A 20,766-nucleotide genomic window follows, 5' to 3' on the forward strand; every position below is an offset into this window, starting at 1 on the left:
TTAGCATACTCTGAAAAACAGAATTACCAGTAGAGATATTCTTTCAAGTGCATATTGACACACATTCTTAATGCTTGCTGAATTTCAGCACAGAAATGAGAAACTCCAAAAGAATTAATTTCTAATGTCTGTGTACAGTGTAGATCATGCAAAGCAATCCTGTAAAATGTTAACTTCTGTGAATCTGTCTCCTCATTATACAAAAGGGAATTTGTCTCCCTGTTATGCAAAAGGGGAAAGATATTAAAGTCAGATCATACAATAATTTGGGGTTATTAATTATCAGATACTACAGGTACAGAAAAGATCTCAAGTTTTAACATCAGTATCATGCAGAGATACTAATAGGGAAGCACAAATAAATTTAAATAAGTTGAAACTGTGATGTCTGACAACAATAAATTTTCTCCTAATAAATTGAGTTTCATAGTGTAATCAGGGCTAAAATTATAGAAAATTGCACTTCATTTCTTTAGCAGTTCTTATAGTCCTAAGTATATACAGATTCCTGGTATAGTGAGTGCAGTAACAGCTCCCTCAGAAAACATCACTGCTGGAAACCTCAGCATGCTGTACACTAATCTAAACATAAGGCCAAACTTCAATTAAAAAAAACAAACAAACAAAAAAAAGGTTTTTCAAGGACAGTGACAATGTTTTCATTTTTCTTGCACTTAGCATTCCAAACTGTACATTGGAGCCAAACGGACTGCCAACCCTCCTCACATTTTTGCTGTTGCTGACATAGGCTATCAGTCCATGGTGACATACAACTCTGATCAGGTACAGATGGGTGCCTACTTACATCCTCTGCCAGGTGAGAGGTGTGTGATGAGCTCACTCTTGCTCTGTTCTCTGCAGTGTATTGTTATTTCTGGAGAAAGTGGAGCTGGCAAGACGCAGAGTGCCCACCTGCTGGTTCAGCAGCTCACTGTCCTGGGCAAGGTGAGTGCCAGAGGGGATTTCCCTGGAAGGCTTTGCCCTCCTGGGCCTAAAGGGCTGAACCTATGGACAGGGCTTTGGTGGTGGGGTGAGACTGCTACACGTTCTCCAAAGAACACTGGAATGGGATGCTGATCTATCTGCTCCTTCCTCCCTCCTGAACTAGGGTCACTTGAAAATATGCTGGGGTTTCCACAAGGAAAAGTACGCACTGCAGTCAGGGCTGTGACTCAGTCAGATCCCTGTTTAATTGAGTGCCTTGAAGTCACCCAAACAGTACCAAACAAAATCCTCTTCTAGCTTCTCATCCTTCCACAACCAGATTGCTGTCAGTGGGGCATAGTCATTCTGGGAAGTGGCCACCATAGCTGTCTAAATAAAATGCAATTTTTTGCATGCCCCAGGAGAGATAAAAGCGAACTAATGGCTTGGTAGGGTGCAGTGGAGCAGAAACCAGGTGCTAACAAGGATCCTAAAAGCGGATTGGCCATCTCAGAACCACAGAAACCACAGAAACCACAGAAATTCATTGGTAGTGTTGTTATCATTATCTCTTCCGGACAGCCTTAGTTCTGAGCACTGCTATATTCTGTCAGATCTCATCACATACATATATATGTATATGTATATATATGCCTTTCCCTCCATATAATCCCCATGGGAATGACTGCCCTGATTATGTCACACTTCACAACACCAATGGGAAGATTAAAGAAACACCTAAAAATGTATGTATTTGAATAATTACTCATAATCTGAAGCAATATCTTTTTCATATCCAGGCTAATAATAGGACTTTGCAGGAGAAGATTCTCCAGGTGAACAACCTTGTAGAAGCATTTGGAAATGCAGGCACCATCATCAATGATAACTCAAGCAGATTTGGAAAATATTTGGAAATGAAATTCACTTGTGGTGGCACTGTAGTAGGAGCTCAGATTTCAGAGTACCTCCTTGAAAAATCCAGAGTTGTCCACCAGGCAGTGTAAGTATGAAAACTGTATTTTACCTCATTTCGGGTTTACAAAGTGGGCCTATGATGCAGGAAATCACTTTGGTTCAAAACACAAAGATGAATAATGTACCTGGATTTTTTTTCTTAAAAGTTGTACATGAATAGCTTATAAATCTGCGAGGTAGCTGAAAAATACTTCAGATTTTCTTTTTCTTTGCCCCCTGGGTTATTTAAACAAATCTTATAAATAGATGATCCTTAAGGTTCCTCCCAACCCAAGACATTCTGTGGTTCTAGTGATGCCCCTGAGACATACACCTAAGCTCATGCACACAGCAGGGGTTTGAACACAGTTCCTTTTTTGCCATTCAGTGGTGACTGACTTGGGCGTCTCAGGGCTCAGTCGTGGCTGCAAATTTTCACTTAGCTCTTTCTCATAAGGAGCACAGGAACTCTGAATTGTAATAAACCTGTCCTAGGTTTGGGCATCTAGCTTCTAGGCAAAGCATGACAAGTCATAAGAACCTTTTGCTGAGTGTCTGCTTCTTGGTTCAGGGCTAAAGGACACAGCAGACCCACTGCATTCAGTGAACCGAGAGTGTATACCTCTCCCACAGCCAGAAGATTTTTTAAAATAACTGAGATAAGCAGCCCAGTCAGTGTGAGTGGCTGAGCAATGTGCAAGATCTCACACAGCATCTACCAACTGCATCAGGGGCAGAGCAGCACTGAGCTGCTTTAGCACCGAGCAGCCACCCTGGCAGTGTCAGGACAAACACACAACGGCATGAAAACAGTGTTCACAGGAAGTTCTGTCACAAGGCTTTTTTCAGAGTCCTCTGTCAGTTTGTGTGAGACTTGCCTCTTATTAAAATAACATTTAGTAATAGAATGTGTGTCATCAGTAAGTGTAGCATGGTTATATTACTAAATCAGTTTGTTGTTTCTGTTGTTTCAGAGGAGAGAAAAATTTCCATATTTTTTATTATATTTATGCTGGTCTCGCAGAAAAGAAAAAACTGGCACACTATAAACTGCCAGAATATAGACCTCCCAGGTAATGCAGTTTATTTTTGCATAAATTGATTACTAAGAAACACAGTATTGAATTCTCAGCCTCATTGACATTCTAACTCTGTATCCATCAACTCTTTCAGATATCTGCAAAATGATCATTTCAGAATAGTGCAAGATTTCATGAACAATAGCTTTTATAAGTCTCAGTTTGAATTAATAGAACAATGCTTCAAAGTCATAGGTTTTACACTGGAGGTGAGTGCTGATAACCCTTTTCCTTTGTGAACTTTACCAACTACCTCAGGAAGAACATATTATAAAGCATTCAAATCTCTCTTGTTATTTTCTTCCTTTAGCAGTATTGCGTTTATGTTTTAGGATCTTGCACGGTCAACTTACTGTTGTATAGTAACATTTAATTTTTTAAAGTTTCAATGCGTTGATAAACCAATAAAATGGTTAGTCAACAAGACTTTCAAATCAGTGAACACAGCACAGCTGAATAATTGGATGGGGGAGAGATTTTTAAAAATTTACTGCATAGCAAATTATGTTGTAACAGTTTATTAGCCAATAATTCTAGGCCTGTGAATATGAGCCTCATCTCAGTTTTAAGAGGAAGTCCATGGTAATAGTTCTAAAAATTCATTGAGTTGATCTGAGTATTGATAAACTCAATCATTTTCCCAACTCCAAATTTGAATGAAGTTCTTAAATCCCTTTGGAGATGAACCTCATCACAAAACATTAGCTGAACCCATTCTTTCTTTATGATCTCATATCCTTGCTCAGCTAGCTGTTAAACCTATCTTCTCAGTCTGTCTTTGGTAGAATTAAAATTAAAAAAGGAGTGGATTTATAAAGAAAAGAAATCCATCCTATGACCTAGTTTCACCTTAGGAGAAGTGGTGCATCACAGGTGTAAGTTATCTCTGATTTATTTATAAACAGTATGAATGGTAGAGGTATGATCCATACAGTATCTGTGAAATATAGCACTAGACCTGCAGAATGGATGAATGTTTTAATTTCTCTGACAAAACTGTGTGTGGTAAGGAGCTTTTCAGAGAAAACTGCTCAATTCAGTTGACTCTGTCTTCCCTCAATGTAAATATTTGAAATAGGTAGCAGAACAGATTTATTCACCAATTTTGTTCCTCCATAGTCACTTTACATTAGGTTGTAGTAGCAGTGGCATTCACAGTCTCTTTCTCCTCTACATGTTATTCACAACTGCATTTAGTAATATCACACCTGTACTATCACATCCTTTCACTTGTGCTTTCACCTTTCCAGAAGCAGCATGAAAGGACATTCATGGTTCAGCACTGATAGCAGTTTGTCACAGCACCAGAGACCTTGATAAGTCCTAATTTAAAGCATGAAAAGCAGCAAGCCTGCTTTTGTTTCCAGGTCTTTTGTTCACTTGGACGGGTGGAAACAATAATCCTGATCATCCAAAAGGGGCCTTCCATACCCATTGAAGATGCAGTTAGAACCAGGTCACTGGCTGCATTGTGCAGCTCCATCATGGATCTTCACTTGATTAACTCAGCAAGCCACCAGGAGCTGAATCTGTGAAGAATTATGTACCTGTAGAGCCCCACAGTTTCAGAAGCAGGCTGAGTGCCACGGGCAATCTCCTCTTGGCTGCTTGTGAGCCCCAGCCAGGTCAGCCTGCCTTGCCTCCTCCTCAGGGGGAATTTGCCTATCTGAGGCTGTGCTTGCAGGAGTGAAGGAGGAGTCTCTTCCCCCACTGAGGTTCTGATATCGGATACATGTGCAAAGACAATTATTTTTCAGTGAAAAAAAATCCCATGGGACATTGAATTCCTTTCCTAAGTTCACTTTTTAGTAATGCAGCCTTAAGCTTTGACATTCATCCCTGTGCACAGAGGAATTTTTATGTATGTTCAGTGTTTTATTAGCAGAAAGCCATGGACAGAAAAAAGTCTTCAGTTAAAATTGAGACCTAAACAAAGCTTTATTTCTTTAAAATTTGCTTTTAACTGACTGACAGGCTTTAAAAGTAACTACTGTCAGTACTCCCTGTCTTAAAATTACACTGTTTTATTTCAGGCTGCACGGCAAAATTAGTAAGAAAGGACTGCCTGAGGGGAACAATAATTATGCTGTATGAGACAGATCAAGCCAGATTTCAAACACACTGGAAAAGGGCAGAAAAATGTCAGCAGCTATACATATTGTACAGCACGATGGCAGAAGTTAAGCTATCCATTTCTTTGCATTTCAACTGTGTCCCTAAGCTTAAAATAAAAATGAGTCTTTAATCCTAAGTAAACGGTGTGCCAATTATCCTCAGCATAATTTTTTAGAGTGAGCTTAACCAGTTTGTCTTGCTGTCACTGGAATCACTATTTATTAACTGCTAGATTAACTTCTGAAAGTGTTGAAAACAAGTTCAAGTATTCTAGAGCAATTAGAGATTTTATCTGAGTAAATGATGCCTGACATGGTACCAGCAAACTATTGAATAATACAGATAAAATGCTGTGCAATTATAAAAAGTTCATTGTTATAAAATACCAATCAGATTTGAAAAACTGCTTCTTATGAAACTACTACAAAAGTTTTCAACCTGCTATTTATAAAACACACTATTACTGTATGGCTCAAAAAATACAGTGTCACAGACTCCTAGTATGCTTTACAGGTACACCTAGCATTTTCTGAGTAAAAAGTACTCAGATCATGAGGTATAATGATAAACATTCACCATTTAGATGAAAATTTGCAGTTAGATCTAAGTCCAACCTGCAATGACAACATTACTTTCCTAACTCCAAATATTACTTAAAATTTATGTATTCATGCATAGGTACTTAATTTACTGTATATATCACATCACTGTCCAGAGCAGTAACAGCCTTTTTCAAGACAGAGTCCCTTTTCACAGAATCACTTAATTAATTAGGTTGGAAAAGACTTTTGAGATCATCAAGTCCAACCCATAACCTAACACCACCTTATCAACTAAACCATGGCAGAACCTCCTAAATAATTTGAAATCTAAATTTGTTTAAGCAAAGTCCATATTAAGATGCTTTGGTGAGTTACTAACTGACATTTTGAATGGTGAAGTGCTTTGCCAAATCAGAGATGTGAGGCCTCACTCTTCTCCCAGTGAAACTTTTTCTGATGACATTGGTGAGAGATGATACAGACCTATTATTTGGAGTACCTTTGTTTCCATAATGCAAGAAACATCAATGCAGATTTTTTATACTTTTGTTGATCTAGGTATTAAATCTGTAGACATGTTTGCACCTGCAGACACAGTGAAGGGTAGATATAAATAACCTCTGAACTCCTTCTGTGTAAGAGGGTATGCACACCACTGGTTTTGCTTTCCCTACTTCATGTCCATCCTGTCTGGTCAACAAGCAGGGAAGAGAGGTTGGGCTCTGGTTTGTCTTGCTCTCTGTGAGTGCCTTACTCTTGAGAGACTTTGCTAAGTACAGAATAGGAATCATGGCTGAGAACAGGGCTCCTAAAAGTAGTGACATGTGGGCACAGCTGGAAGCAAAACTCACACACACCCGTCACACAAACCACGAAGGCAGATTACCTGCCTATTGAGTATTGCGTTTTTTTAAAATATACTTTTCAGGAACTTGGAAGTGTGTACAGTGTCCTGGCTGCCATTTTAAATGTGGGCAACATCGAATTTTCTGCAGTAGTATCTGAACATATGATTGACAAGAGCAACATTTCCAATCCAGTAGCCCTTGAGAACTGTGAGTGGTTTTTTCTTGATTTAACATTGTTTTTCTTTAGTGTTTTCATAGCAAACTCATTTTATTGTAAGAGAGGTATGAATGAAAACTGTATTCACATGGGAACTTTGCAAGAATAATTAAAAACTGAAGGTAGATTAATTCTAAGCCCACCTGAATTCAAATGTAAAAAAGAAAATATTTCCATGTTACGCATCTTATTCGACTAACAAGTTCACTGGCGTACAGGAAACATGACTAATACTGCAGATGCTTGAAAAAATCTTTGGAATTTTTCCAAGGTTATATGAACATTTGATGGAGAATCTGATTAACACATTGAATAGTTTTTTCCCAGTTTCTTTCTCAGCTGCTCATTACTTGTTTCCCATGTGCCTGTGGAAACACGGCTGACTAATTCTTTGGAAGGGATGCCTTACATTATAAGCTGCTGGGAGGTAGAGGAGGCAAAGGGGCAAAGATTCTCCAGATATTTGCTACACTTTCTCAGTAATTACACTGGGGGAGATAATGAAGTCTCCATGCTATCTTCTTGTATGTTTTGCCATAGAAAATTATTACTGTAAATGTAACTGGGAAAGAAGCACCCCTTTTTCGGAGCAAAAGGAGAACAGCAGTGACTTGTATGAGTGGGCTATAACGGAGAGAGGTATTCACACCTCACAGCTTGGGTACTTCGTACATAGTCACCTCCCAAACTGTCTCTGAGCTGTGCCTCTGACATTCCTTCCCAGGTGCATCCCTGCTGTGTATTCAGGCAGATGAACTGCAAGAGGCCCTCACCTCCCACTGTGTAGTGACTCGAGGAGAAACAATTATTCGTCCAAACACTGTGGAAAAAGCCACTGATGTCAGAGATGCCATGGCCAAAGCCCTGTACGGGCGCCTCTTCAGCTGGATAGTCAATCGCATCAACACTCTACTCAAACCTGACAAGCACTTAAGGTAAAAGGAGACTTTGCAGAATAAAGAGATATTTTTCAGTGGGAATAATATTGTCTTACATGAGAGCATTTAGTGAAGTTCTTTTTCTCTGATACTTTTTTGATTATGATCCCACCATCTCAAAAATGCTTTGTCCTGTTCCTAGTATATAGTGAAAATACAGTAGATATGGTTGGCAAAAACATCTGGTGTTTTCCTGTTGATCTTTACTAATATAACCCTGTCTTTTTCTTTTGTATTTGTAACCCTTTTAACTTTAACCGTTTTCTTTTGTATTTTTTTCTGAGTAAACTTTTGATATTCATCATGTTGATTACATAGGTCAAATTCTGCTCTTATTTCCACTGATGCTGTTGCTTTTGTCACTTTTGTTATGAGCATGGTTTTATATATGTGTGGGAATAGTTTTCAAACACATTTACTGAAGGTATTGTCCATTTTGCACTTACAAGGTGACATTTTAAACAACACGTCAGTAACAAGTAGCTTTAGTTTGCAGATTTGAATTTCCTGGATATTTTCTTCTTAAACATCAGAGGAGAGCCAAGGTTGCAATCCTAAAATTTTCTAAACTTTTAAGTATTTTGTTACAGCAGAGCAATGATAAACAGAACTTTAATCAGTAAGTGATAGGATAAAATCCATGATAGATGGGGCAGCCTGTGTGCTCTCTCACTTGTCTGTTACAGAGCCCTTTAAAAACTGAATACTTACTTATTATGCTGGTGAGAAGGGAGAAAATTCAACCTGAAGTGCTCACTGTGAAAAAACCCCACACAACTTTTGCTTGATTTTGTGGTAGTAACATAATTTGCATTTTCTGGTTTTATATAATTGACTCTGAAAAAGGAATGGGGCAGATAAATTTTAGCAGTGTATTCATCAAAAATGTAATTTTGAGACAGATGAAATAGTCACCAAATTCAGATCCCTCTGCAGTAAAATGCTTCCTTTTCTGAGATGGACTTCACTAAGAGGTTTAAGTACTATTCATGAATGTGTTGAGGCTGATTCTTAATTTTGATTTCCTAAATTTCCTAAAACAAAAACGGTGTTGGATAGCCCCTCAAAGAGGTTTTATAGAGAGAATGTGATTTATATTTTACTTGCCTAGAAAAGACGCAATGTCAGCCTCACTTTGTTATAAAATTATATCCTCATAATTTTTTGCTTCAGCAAATAAATATTAGAGCTTTTGTCCAGCTGCAGAAGTGATCACGTATCTTCAGTATGCCCTACTTAAAATATCAAGTCAAAGTTTTTCCAGTGCTTCTCTGGAATTTAATTGGTAATTTAAATTCATACCACACCCCAGTGCATAAAGCAGTTATTTAGCTGCATAAAAGGTCTAGCTAGTAATTCTTTTTTACTTTAATGTTAAACTAAGCAATTCAATTGTTATGAGTAAATAATATGAAGAAATAATACTTAATGACAACAGTCTTTAATTTCAGGATGGTGGTGAGTAAAGCCTGTGTTACTACCAAGAGAAACAAAAAGAATTGCATGTTCTTTCTGTACCGTAGTCAGCTTTTCAGAATAATTACTTGCAAATATTAGTGTAAAAATAAAATTGTAAATCCCCTATTCATTTCTCAGTTGACTTGGTTGCTGTGTGATTCAGTATATCTGGTCTGCATTGCAGTAAACTTTGAATTGATCTGCATTTATGTATTTCAAGCTAACAATTATTGTCATTTTAAGAGATAACTAGTTCAGCAAAACTTATCCTGTGTAACTGGTGTACAGATTTGGCCCATGATTTCCTTTTGTGATATAGTACTGAAGGTAGTTACTGTAAAATAAAGATACAACATTGAAAAGTATATTTCATCTTTGCAGTGAAAACGATGATGGCTTGAATATTGGAATTCTTGACATCTTTGGCTTTGAGAATTTCAAAAAAAATTCCTTTGAACAACTGTGTATCAACATTGCCAATGAACAAATTCAGTTCTACTTCAATCAACATGTCTTTGCCTGGGAACAGGTATGTGTTGGTTATTTTGATGAAGCTTTGGTATTACTGAACATATAAAACCTTGTCTCAAGAAACTACATTGTTCCTTCTCCATAATAGCTTGTAAATAGCAGATTATAAAAAAAAAATCTAAGTATGTTTTCCATGAAGCAATGCTTGCTATTTGCAAGTAAAATGCCGACATAAAATGCTTTAAACTTGAAATTTACAGTAACTAAGCAACATAACACTGTGATAATCTGATAGATGCAAATGCAATGTTGTTTTCTTGAGGAATAATGAATATTATAACATGTGATTCTCTAGTAAAAAAGTAAATGAGTGGTAACAAAATTTTAAAAGTGCGGTGTTCATAATAGTTTACTAATAAGCATAATGAACACTGAAATTCCATTACTGAAAACTGCAAATGTCACAATTTTTTTGTTTTTCTTGAGAAACTAGATCATCTCAGCTAAATAATGATGGATTTAATTTAAATAATTTATTGTAGAGCAGAGAAAAAAGTTTATGAATTTGAAGAGGAGAGGGAAAAACCTCAAAAAATCATCTCAGCTTTGTCAATAATTCCAGAAGAATTAAATTAACCACCTCTAAATTGTTAGTCATTATTGTTATTTGAAGAAATAACATGTTCAGGGGGAAAAATGATCTTGCTGAAACTTGAAATATTTCAGAATTCTCTATGGCAGAACAGTCAGAATTCATACCATAGGTGAAACTATACTTTTGCTGTTTTACTGAAATTATTGGTGTTTATAATACATGGATGAAAATTCCCCTAAATTGTAATTTTAATTGTTAATAGGAACAGTATTTGTCAGTGTTGATCACTGTTTGTTTTAAGGATTGGATAGACACCAGTTTGGAATGTGTCCATGTATGCAGATGTGTACAAGGATATACATGCATGTGTCAGTCTAGAGGTGTATATATTTATATGTATTATGAAAATTCTTTTTTATGGCTCAATGTTTTATCCTCTTCCTGATTATTTCAGGAAATATTGTGTTGCAGTCTTGTATCTTGTAGTTGTTTTTATAGATTTATGTGCAAGACTATTGACACAAGTGTTTCCTTGTTTTTAATGTAATCTAAAAGCCAGAGAAAATTTAACTAGATCTACTGTAATTAATTAGGCATCTTCTTTCCAAAGTACACAAGTTCTCAAGAGAAGGGCACTTGGCTATTGCTGTTTCTAACAGCTAGGATATGGAAATAGCACAGACTGCAGCAACAATATTTATTCCTGTCAAACCCAGGCACTGACCAGTTCCCATGGATTTGCATATGTCCACTTTGCTTAAATGTTCCCTAACTTGATCCTCCCATGCTAAGTTTAAGTCTTCCTTGCTCCAGACCTTTCCCCTGGTCTCAAGGACCTGGGATTCCCAGTCAGGACTGATGCAGAGAAGCAGCTGAATATCTCAGCCTTTTCCACATCATCCACAAACTTGTTCAGCAGCAGGACCACATTCTCCCTAATTGCCTTTTGTTGATGAGGGACTGGCCTTGGCTTTCCTAGCCCTATTCCTGTACACCCAAATACTGTCTTAATGTTCCTTCTCTTTTTTAATTAGAGTCAAGTTCAGTGTAATCTGCCTTGACTTGTTTCTAGGTATCCTGTTACAGAACTTTATTGGCAAGACCTATATTAATGCAGGGATTTGTGGTGTCACCATGTAGTGGGAGCAGTTTGCTCTCTGGCATGTGCCTTGCTGCACCATGGTCAGGGTGGTTATTCTGCTACTCAGCAGATGAGTAGAAAAAATAACTTCCTATTTTGACAATATATAGTTTGCCCATTTTTCCCTGTAGGAAATTAGTACAACTACAGACTCTGTGGAAGGGGAAGGTAGTCTTTATTTACAGAGTCTCTAAGTACATCAGTTTTACCCATTTTCATTCATTCCCTCATAGACTTCATTGACTGACAGATACACAGAATGCACCATGGCATGTGTGGGGGTGTGTGTGCAAATGGTCTGGCCAAGAAAATTTGTGAGTGATGTATGGAAAAATGGACACCAGCTGGCAAGTTATCATGTCTGTTAGGTTCTTCTTGCTGAAATAGCTTTTGGGCATATCTTTTACAGCCTTTAGCAATCGTTCTTTGCCCCAAACCCTTTTTTACTTCAGCGTCCATAATCTTTAGGCAAGGTCATTATCTGGCTTGTCTGGAATATATACATTTTTATGCCTACAGTCCATTTCCTTGGTGGGCTCGTAAGAAAATCATGTGTGATGTGCTAAAGCCTCACAGTCACTCTCCTGCTGTCAGGTTTAGGGGGTGTTCCACTCAGTAACTCTCTGCACTGTGTTTTTATGTAAGTGAAGGCCTTCTGTTCTTGATGTAAGGAACTCTTTGATCAATTTTATTGTTAGGAACAAGAGTTCTTCATTCAAATCACAGGCTATCACATAGCTATTCTTATAACACTATTTTTATGGTTATGTGCACATTCCCATTCATATTTCATTTATACCAGTCCTAATATTTCTATTACAAGTGTTCACATCCAGTCTGTAATACCAACCAAGTGACTGTCTGCCTTAATTTACATCAAACCACTACATGAGATTATATCAAACTTCCTTGTAATTACCTAGTAGCAGTCTACAAAGATATTACTACAGCAGTGCAGAAGGAGCTATATAGATTAAGTTTGTGCAAGTGTGGGTGTAAATCTCCCCCTTTCAGAGATGGAAAATGAGAAATGTGTTACTCTGCATTACAACCCAACGGCACAGAATGATTTGTGGTATGATTCATAGTCATTATAAGACATCACTTTTCACTTACTTTATTACATGGTTGTCCCAGTTTTGCATCACAAAAACAGCCTTTGAGAAAGCAGGTGGCTTCAGAATCTTTTCTGTTCACTGTAAGAACTCTCCTGTGTTGACATCAGTATTGTACTTTAATTGTAAATTAAAATGAAAAATATCAGTGACGTAAAAAACAAACAATAGGATGACCTCTGCCCTTTGCTGAAGTATCTGCCTGACTTTACAAATTACTTCATATGCAAGGGTTTGTGTCTTATGCTCTAAAAGACAGAAGTTATGTTTATGAGAAGACTGATGGCAGAAGTCACCAAGACCTTTGTGTTTAGACTTTCCATTAGGCCTGACTGTTGTGCTGCTGGAGCTGTGCTGTCACTGGGGACCCAGGCCAGTGTCTCTTCACAGCCCTGTGCAGTGCCTGACACTGTCAGGTAGCCCTGTGCTGCCTCAGAAATCTGTAACACAACACTGCATCGAACCCTGTAGATCTACACAAGAAAGACTGAAGAATTTAAATCCTTTTACACTTCCCTCAAGAGAAATAAAATGGACAGATACATTGTTTTTTTCATTCCTCTCCCTATTTTCCCCTGTTCAATATCATATCACATGCAATTTGATGAAAATTGACATATCTGGTGGAAAGTTGAGGCCTAAATCAGTTGATTATAGTTTAGTTTGTCATTAACCCGTGTTCACCTAGTAAGCAGTGATTATGTCATCAGAAAAGAGGGATCATGTTTTGGCAACTTGACCAATGAAGCCAAGTAGTAAATACACTCATAAGGCTGAATTGTACTTTCAGTGTTGCGGGTGACATTGTTTTACCCTTGTCAGTGGTCTCTTTTCTGTATCCGAATCTGAAAAGTGTTCACTGTTTTGCTTTCCTTGGAAGTGTGGCCTACAAAAAAAAAAAAAAAAAAAAAAAAAAAAAAAAAAAAAAAAAGTAGGCCACAGTAGTGACAGGGGTAGAAAAAAGGAGCACTGGTACTATCACAACCTAAGGCTCAGGGTGTCAGCTACAGTGGAGTGTCTGTGGGTCAATATGGAGAACTCAGGTCAAAATTATGATAGTTTATTCTTTATTGGTGACTTAATGTTTGCATTTGAGAATGAAGGTTTTTAGGTCTGAATGCAGTCTCCTTTCACTAATTTAACAGAGAGACTGAAGTGGATATACAGTTTAAGACAAAGGTAGTGTAGATTCCCAGTAGTCAATGGAGACAAATAGATATATCCCTCTCTCTACTGACTGAGGAGGGGATGTGGCCTCTCAACTAAGTCACTGCTTTTAGTTTTGCTAGCAGAAGGGGGGTTTTTGGTTAATATAAAGCAAAGCAGAACTTTTGGACCTTCGGTCCTGTCCTTCGAGGTGATCCCCTTACATATTAGATACTGATGTGAGTTAATTTCTGTCAGCTCTGTGATCTGCAAGTCACATCGTCCAGCAAGACAGCCCTCCCATTCCTTTCTCATTTGTCATTCCCCCATAAGAAGTAAAAGGTATAATGGCAGATAGCTAAAACATTTTGGAAAGTAGTAAGTTTGCTGTCAGTTGGACAGATGATACTTTTTGCATCAAATGTGTGCAATGTTTATTTTACCTTCTCATGACAATTTAATCTTCTCCTTTCAGCTGCAAAGGTTCCTTCTGAGTAAGTCTCTGGTGTCCTCATTTAAACCAAAGTGTCATCATAAAAATATTCTCAGCAAAATGGCACTACTTTATTAAACATGAAGACCATTTCCTAATGCATTTAATATTTTTTGTTACCATTGAAACCAGGTGGTACAAGCTAATGTTGCATCATTTTGATCACAGGAAAGATACCATGTAATACTAAGATGAGATGGCAGCCCAATTCATAGTGTACCTCAATTATTCCTTTTGACATCCCATCCACAGGAATACCTTCTAATGGATTATGCTTTAGAATTTCCTAAAGTAGCTATTTTGCAGAGCTTTGATGTCACAAAACATCACAGGAGATTACAAAATCCCGTAGCTGATTCATCTTATTAATTCAAATATGCAAGGGTTTCATTACAGTTTTATGATGTCCATCGTTAAAGCTTTTATACTTGCTACTTGTATCCTAATGGTGTGATTGAAACCAGCACTGCATCAGGAAAGGTAGTACAGAATCATTTCTGAGTCATCTGTCACACTGGTGCCTGGCTTGGTCATCAGCTGTCCTTCAGGAGCCCCTGGGAAGTGATGGAGGGAGCTCCTTCAAATCCTGCTGGGCAGATGGCAGCATTGCCAAAACTGTCAGGGCTGACACTCCTTCAGCTGTCAAGGCACAAAGGGGACAAACTGCGTTGTCACATACACTGCAGGCTGGAGGTCAGGCCTGTGTGCTGCCTGGGCAGGGAGGGGACCACATGTGGCTGTTATAGCACAGTAGTACAGCTACTAAGAGTTCCTTCCTTTTCCAAGGAGAACACTTTCATCAGCTCTCTAAACCAGCCTCTCTCACAAGCAGTTGAAGTTGGAAAATGTTTATGATTCGACAGGTTGGTTGTGAGAGCTTGTTTGAGGATGTCTGGGTGCCACAGAAACACTCTCCTCTGACAGATCAATCCGGAGCAGCCTCTTCCCCTTGCCCCCTTGATCAGGGTACTCTGGATAATCCTGAGCAGTAACAGCTGGCTCCAGGAACATCTGTGTGTCAGAGCAGCTGTAGCCCTCAGTTAAACTGCCCCTACACCCATGTTATCTCTGGGAGATAACACAGACACATTCCCTTCCTGCCACTAGCTCCTACAGGTATATAATTAACTTCTCACCTATATCAGTGATACATTTATTACTCTCCTGTCCTGTCCTGCTGCTCAGGTCGTTGATTAAAATAAAAAGCAAAACTCCACCTGTCCACTGCTTCAGGGGAGACATGAATGAGGTTAATGTTATGTGTCTCAAATGAGGAGCCCTTGTGGGGCTGTAGGCGAGATTCTTACTGATTACACACTTGTATGGTGTATAAACTGAATTATAACCTATCATTAGAGTGAAGAGTGTCCTGGGAAATTACGTCAATCTGGATACAGGAAGGGTTTAGGTATATATTTTGTGCCCTTTTTCAAATGGATCAGCATATTTTTATTTATGCCTGTATTTTTAGACCAGTCTTACTGATTTTATGCTTTTTGCTGTTTCTCTGAGATTAAGAGGTATGAAACAGGTGCTTTTCTGTTGTATAGGAAAGTGAACTTCTTTTTTAAATGCCCCATGTGTTGCCTTCTTCACTCATTCAGACTCAAGTGAATGACAGATAAGGAGAGGTCTTCCAAGGTTAGAGGTCTTTGAACTCATTAATATTAGCCATCATTCATTTTTGTGACACTCTTCTCACAATGAACTCAGGACAGCAAAACTGTGATATTAACACCATACAAGAACACAACAGTTACAAAGTCCCATCCTGTGGCAGAGGGGTGATTTTTAAAGTAGATCAAAAGCTCTGTGTTTCACAGTACAGCCTGCACAGGGCTGAGGGCAGCCCTGGCACAAACAGGAGCATTGTGTGGTAGATAACTGCTACTGCTTTGCCTAATGCAAGCAAAAATAAGCAAAAATAATGGGGGGTGGCAGTCCCTAGAGCAACCTTCTCTTGGTAAATCTGCAGCTGTCTTCTGCCTTGCTAAAGGATTAAGGAAGGTCATTCTTATGTTCTCCAGCTATAATCTAAATTATATTCAAGATAAAAATATCGCAACACACTGTGGAAACATTTGTTATTTGTTTTTTCTTGGTCTGGGAGGAATCCAGAGATATTTGCAGTCTTCAGGAGAAAACCAGCCAGGCCAAACCAAACAAAAAAGCAAAAAAAATAGTCCATCCCAGCAGCTTTTCTGTTGTTTTTAAATTTTGGGGAATACCTTTCCCTAGTTCCCTACAAAGAGTGAAAATATGTTAGAAGCAAATCTGAGGCAATTCATTTAATTCTTAGGAAGCAAGTACACAATCCTTTAATTTTTAGAAAGTGTGTGCATCTTTCTTCTCCACGTAAGAATTTTTCCAGGTGTTTGAGGAGGGTGATCAAACAAGTAAAGCCACTGGAACCTGTAGTCACTGCTGTAAATCTTTGCCATCACTTAGATCTGAGCAATGAATTGGGAATGTAAATATAGCTCTAAATGATTAAGAAATTTCCTACATTTCAGACCAGGGAAATAAATAGGCCCTGAGGTCTCTATATGCAAACAACATACTTTATCTAAAGAAACTCTGTTTCTTTAATTCTTGCTATTCCTGTAAAGTATCTTACTTTAACAAATATTCCATAGGAGTATTGAACTTACATATTCAAAACCAAAATCCCAGCTGACATTTGTTTCTGCAAAACCTTGATGTCTTTAGCCCTGAGGCATACTTTCTCAATGTAGTTTTAATTTGCTGCAATTGACAGCTTGTGAATTATTTTCTGTAGTGGTTCTGTGTACAGACAAAGCATGCCTTCTGTTTCTTGCTGCAGAATGAATACCTTTACGAAGGTGTTGATGCAAGAGTTATAGAATACGAGGACAACAGGCCCCTCCTGGATATGTTCCTGCAGAAACCAATGGGTTTATTGTCTTTGCTGGATGAGGAAAGTCGATTCCCACAGGCAACAGATCAGACACTTGTGGGTAAGTATGTGGTTCATTTCACAGTTTTACAGCTTGTCTTCTGTTCAATTTCTGTTTGGCATGTGCAGTTCAGGCTACATGCTAGTTATGCTTTTAGTGAGCCCCCATTTCAGTGTCACAGTGTGTTTGAGGGAGACATCCATGCTGGGATGGTTGTGTCCTTCAAGTTCGTAGAGAAATGTCAAGAGTACAAATGAACCTAAGCTGCTGATCCAGGTTTCAAGTTTTCCCACCTTCAGGTTTTTGTTTTGTTTTTTTTTCGCTGCAGAGCTTGAAAAATAAAGATCAAACTGAATTAAAACTTTAGGTTCATAGACCAAAAACACTGTTTGCATAGTTCAGTCGTGTTCAGCTCTGAGATTTTTGATGAGCAGTACCTAAGCAAGAGGTTTAATACTTTTTAAGAGTCATGACTGCAAACAGGCTTCGGTGCCTTTCAGCAAATTATGCTTTCTGAGTGTTTTCTATTCACAAATTAAAATTAAAACACCTAAAGTCATTGTGATTCAGATCCTGAATATTTCAGTGCTGAATAGCTGCAATTACCATTGACTTCATTATTTCAGTGGTATTTCTGTGCAGATGGATCCTGGGTTTACTCATTTTTGAATGTGCAAAGTGTCAGATTAGAGTTTTAGCCAATCAGAAAACCTAATAACATCCAGTAACAATGCCCATGTTAAAGCAGCTATATGAGCTTGTTGTTCTTTTATCTTCATGCTTTTTAGTCTACAGTACAGAAGCACTAAATCAATCAGTAAATGTTTCCTCACAACTCCTCAAGGAATCCTTAGGAAAGATTTCTGCATTGTTGCATGTATTTAGATCAAAATCTTGTAAAGACAAGCCCTGGAAGTGTTCAAAACACATATGGATGTGGCACCTGGGGACATGGCTTAGTGGTGAACAGTGGTCTTGGGTTAAGGGTTGGACTCAAGATCTTAGACATCTTTTCCCACCTTAATGATTCTATGATTCCATGATTTTCTGAGGTCACACTTTAAAAAATTGGAACAAAGTAAGTGACTTGTCCAAGACCTCCCATATTCTCTCTCCAGTGTCTTTTGTTACAAGACCATGATGGTATCTCTGTCCTTGAAAGCATCAGTGTCTGTTTTGTGCCTCTGCATTGGCTGAGAAGTCAGGAAATATCCTTGGAGGGATACAGCTTCAGAAGAAAATGATTATACAGCAACTCCAGTAAGATAAGCTATGTGTTCACTTTCAGAAAAATTTGAAGATAATTTGAAATCAAAATATTTTTGGCGACCCAAAAGAGTGGATCTAACCTTTGGAATTTATCATTATGCAGGAAAGGTAAGATACCTGATGGTGTTAGCTGGGGATTGTGGAATGTTAGTGCTGGAAGGAGGTAGAAGAGGTCACCTGGGTTGGTTCTCAGCAGTTGTCTCTTCAGTCCAGACATGGGAATGCTGGCAGTGCCTTACATATAAAAAGTAAATTAAAATGTTATTATCCCTTTAAAAAAAAAAAAAAAAGGCAATAGCAGGAGTGTATTTTTCTTAAATGCCACCAGGTAAATGAACTGACTGTAGTATAGAAGACCCAAAACATAATTGATATGTAATGCAACTCAGTGCTCTTCCCCTTAGTTCCTCAAAGTCCTGCACCATGCTCATTCCCACTATTTCTAACCAGGACCCAGCTCCATTCTTTCTACTACCTCCTACACACCATCAGCCTTTCTAAGGTCTGTACTTTGCCATCAGCCAGACAGAGAGTGCAGGCCCTGCTTCATTCAGTGAGCAGCATCCTTCCTTCCCATGCCGGGTGACTGTGCCCTGCAAGCACAGGACGAGCTGCTGCCACACTGCAGCAGGGTGACTCTGGTCACCTGAACCTTGCTGTGGGAAAGCAGGAGCTCCCACCTCCTTCTCAGCTCTCTTAAAGGGTACAGAGTGAGCACTGATGTCTCACATGGGAATCCACGTTGGGTCTGTGCAGTGCTGGAGCAGCCTGGGAAGGGACAAATACTGCCCATCAGCTGATGGAAAATGCCTTACCCCTTATGTAAGACAGCCAGCTACAAAGAGCCTCTTGTAACTCCTCTGAACCTCGTCTCCAGCTGAGTTGCACCTCACCAGCATAGCATAACTCACTGCAAGGAGTGGAAAGCCAGGTCTCCCTCTACCATTCCTGGTACCAGCCACTGAAGATGGGGAATTACACTAGTGTCCCATCAGTGTTCAAAGAACTCTTTCACTAGAAGTTTCTTCTGCTGTTTAACTTGTGTCTCCATTGTTGCCATGTAAATTCATTACCCCTAGTGCAGTTTACTGTGGAAATTGAGAACAATTTATTTCCTCTTCCTTTACAAGTCTTTTTCATCATTTAAGACTGTTGCTGAATTGTATTGTGATGGCTTTTTCTAAATTATGTACCCCAGTATCTTCTATCCTTTTTGACAAGTCAAGTTTTCTTGTGAATCCCTTAGACATCGAGATAGAACCCTGAATTTACATTCTGAATTAGCTACACCATTCTTGGAATTTTTGGGTTGATTTCAATTGCCAGTATGCAGTTTGTAATTCTGCGAACTTCCTCTACAATTAATACCAAGATCCCTAGGAAGAAGAGTGTTGAGTCCTGGGTCCAGTACAGCATAATATGAATAGCACAGAAAGATTGTACAATCATGTGGGTAATCCTGTGTGATGTGGTTGAAATCAAGTGCATTGTTAATTGTGCATTACCACATGTACAGCTGTAAAGGAGGACTGCAGTACACTGGTCCTGGTGATAAATCCACACAGGTTAAAACTACTACCTGCATTAGGAAAAATAAATGTCTCAAGCTACTTTGGAATGATAGATTTGCTTTTAGTGATTTGCAGCATATCTCAGTATTAAAAAGATAGAACTTTCAGTGATAAAAAAAAAGACTACAAGTGAGAGTGAGCCTGATGGCTGAAAAATTGTGTATCTTGATATAGTAAAAGTCCTATTCCAGAAAGCTTAAACTTACAATTACTTTTCAAACCCCAAGAAGATGTATAAATGCACTTTTTAAACAGGTTCTGTATAATGCAAGTGGATTCCTAGCCAAAAACAGAGATACTCTTCCAGCTGATATTGTGCTGCTACTGAGGTCATCTGAAAACAACCTGACGCGACAGCTGGTAACTCACCCTCTCACAAAAACAGGTATTGCTCTTGGGGTGATCTTCTTAGTTTTCTCCAGCCTTCATGATGACCACTTCCAGGTTTCATGTCATCAATGTGACTCATTGATGACTTTATACATTTTGTGGCTTCACTTTCCAACCATGGAATCTATACTGAATGGAGCTGCAGCCATCGCAAGCTGCAGAGGAGGGACCGGTCTGGTCAAGTGCCAAGGAAGTGGCAGAGACTTCTTTCAGGGTCCTGTCTTCAGGGTAGGGGATCAAGGCAGGAGTGGAGTGCATCTCTTGAGTTGAGGATTGAACAGGAAGGATGAGGTAAGTCACTGTCCTATTCTGGACAGGACATATATAAATTGCCTCAGTGCAATTTATCTCTAAGTGGTAGAGAACAAAGGTTGGGACTCCTAAAATCTGCTGCAGACTGAGAAGACGCCTCTATTTTCAGTCTTAGAGTTCTTTACAATAGGTAATTGATGTGGTCCTTGTAGTAAGCTCTTCCTCAAGAAATCCATAAGTAGAGGTGGAGGAAAAAAGCTCTACAGAAATTACTCCTAAATTGCACCTTATTTGAGCTATGTCCTTGCAAAGTGTCCTACCTTCCAC

At 38.6% G+C, this 20,766-nt stretch overlaps 1 protein-coding gene across 2 annotated transcripts in view; it reads left to right on the forward strand.

Annotated features, from left to right (window-relative positions):
- The window catches only part of MYO3A (myosin IIIA), a 114,751-nt gene that overhangs the window by 62,132 nt on the left and 31,853 nt on the right, over positions 1-20,766 (forward strand). The window contains exons 12-22 of one of the 2 annotated variants that reach the window (XM_063414037.1): positions 679-783; positions 862-945; positions 1,725-1,927; positions 2,856-2,954; positions 3,055-3,169; positions 6,546-6,672; positions 7,407-7,617; positions 9,460-9,607; positions 16,864-17,017; positions 18,246-18,334; positions 20,053-20,182. In XM_063414037.1, coding sequence (XP_063270107.1) covers positions 679-783; positions 862-945; positions 1,725-1,927; positions 2,856-2,954; positions 3,055-3,169; positions 6,546-6,672; positions 7,407-7,617; positions 9,460-9,607; positions 16,864-17,017; positions 18,246-18,334; positions 20,053-20,182 — 1,465 coding nt within the window. Of the gene's footprint in view, positions 1-678; positions 946-1,724; positions 1,928-2,855; positions 2,955-3,054; positions 3,170-6,545; positions 6,673-7,406; positions 7,618-9,459; positions 9,608-16,863; positions 17,018-18,245; positions 18,335-20,052; positions 20,183-20,766 lie in introns of both variants that reach the window. The other variant, XM_063414027.1, reaches the window with a different exon arrangement.

The sequence above is a fragment of the Prinia subflava genome, chromosome 1, assembly GCF_021018805.1.
Source record: "Prinia subflava isolate CZ2003 ecotype Zambia chromosome 1, Cam_Psub_1.2, whole genome shotgun sequence".
Classification (NCBI taxonomy): domain Eukaryota; kingdom Metazoa; phylum Chordata; class Aves; order Passeriformes; family Cisticolidae; genus Prinia; species Prinia subflava.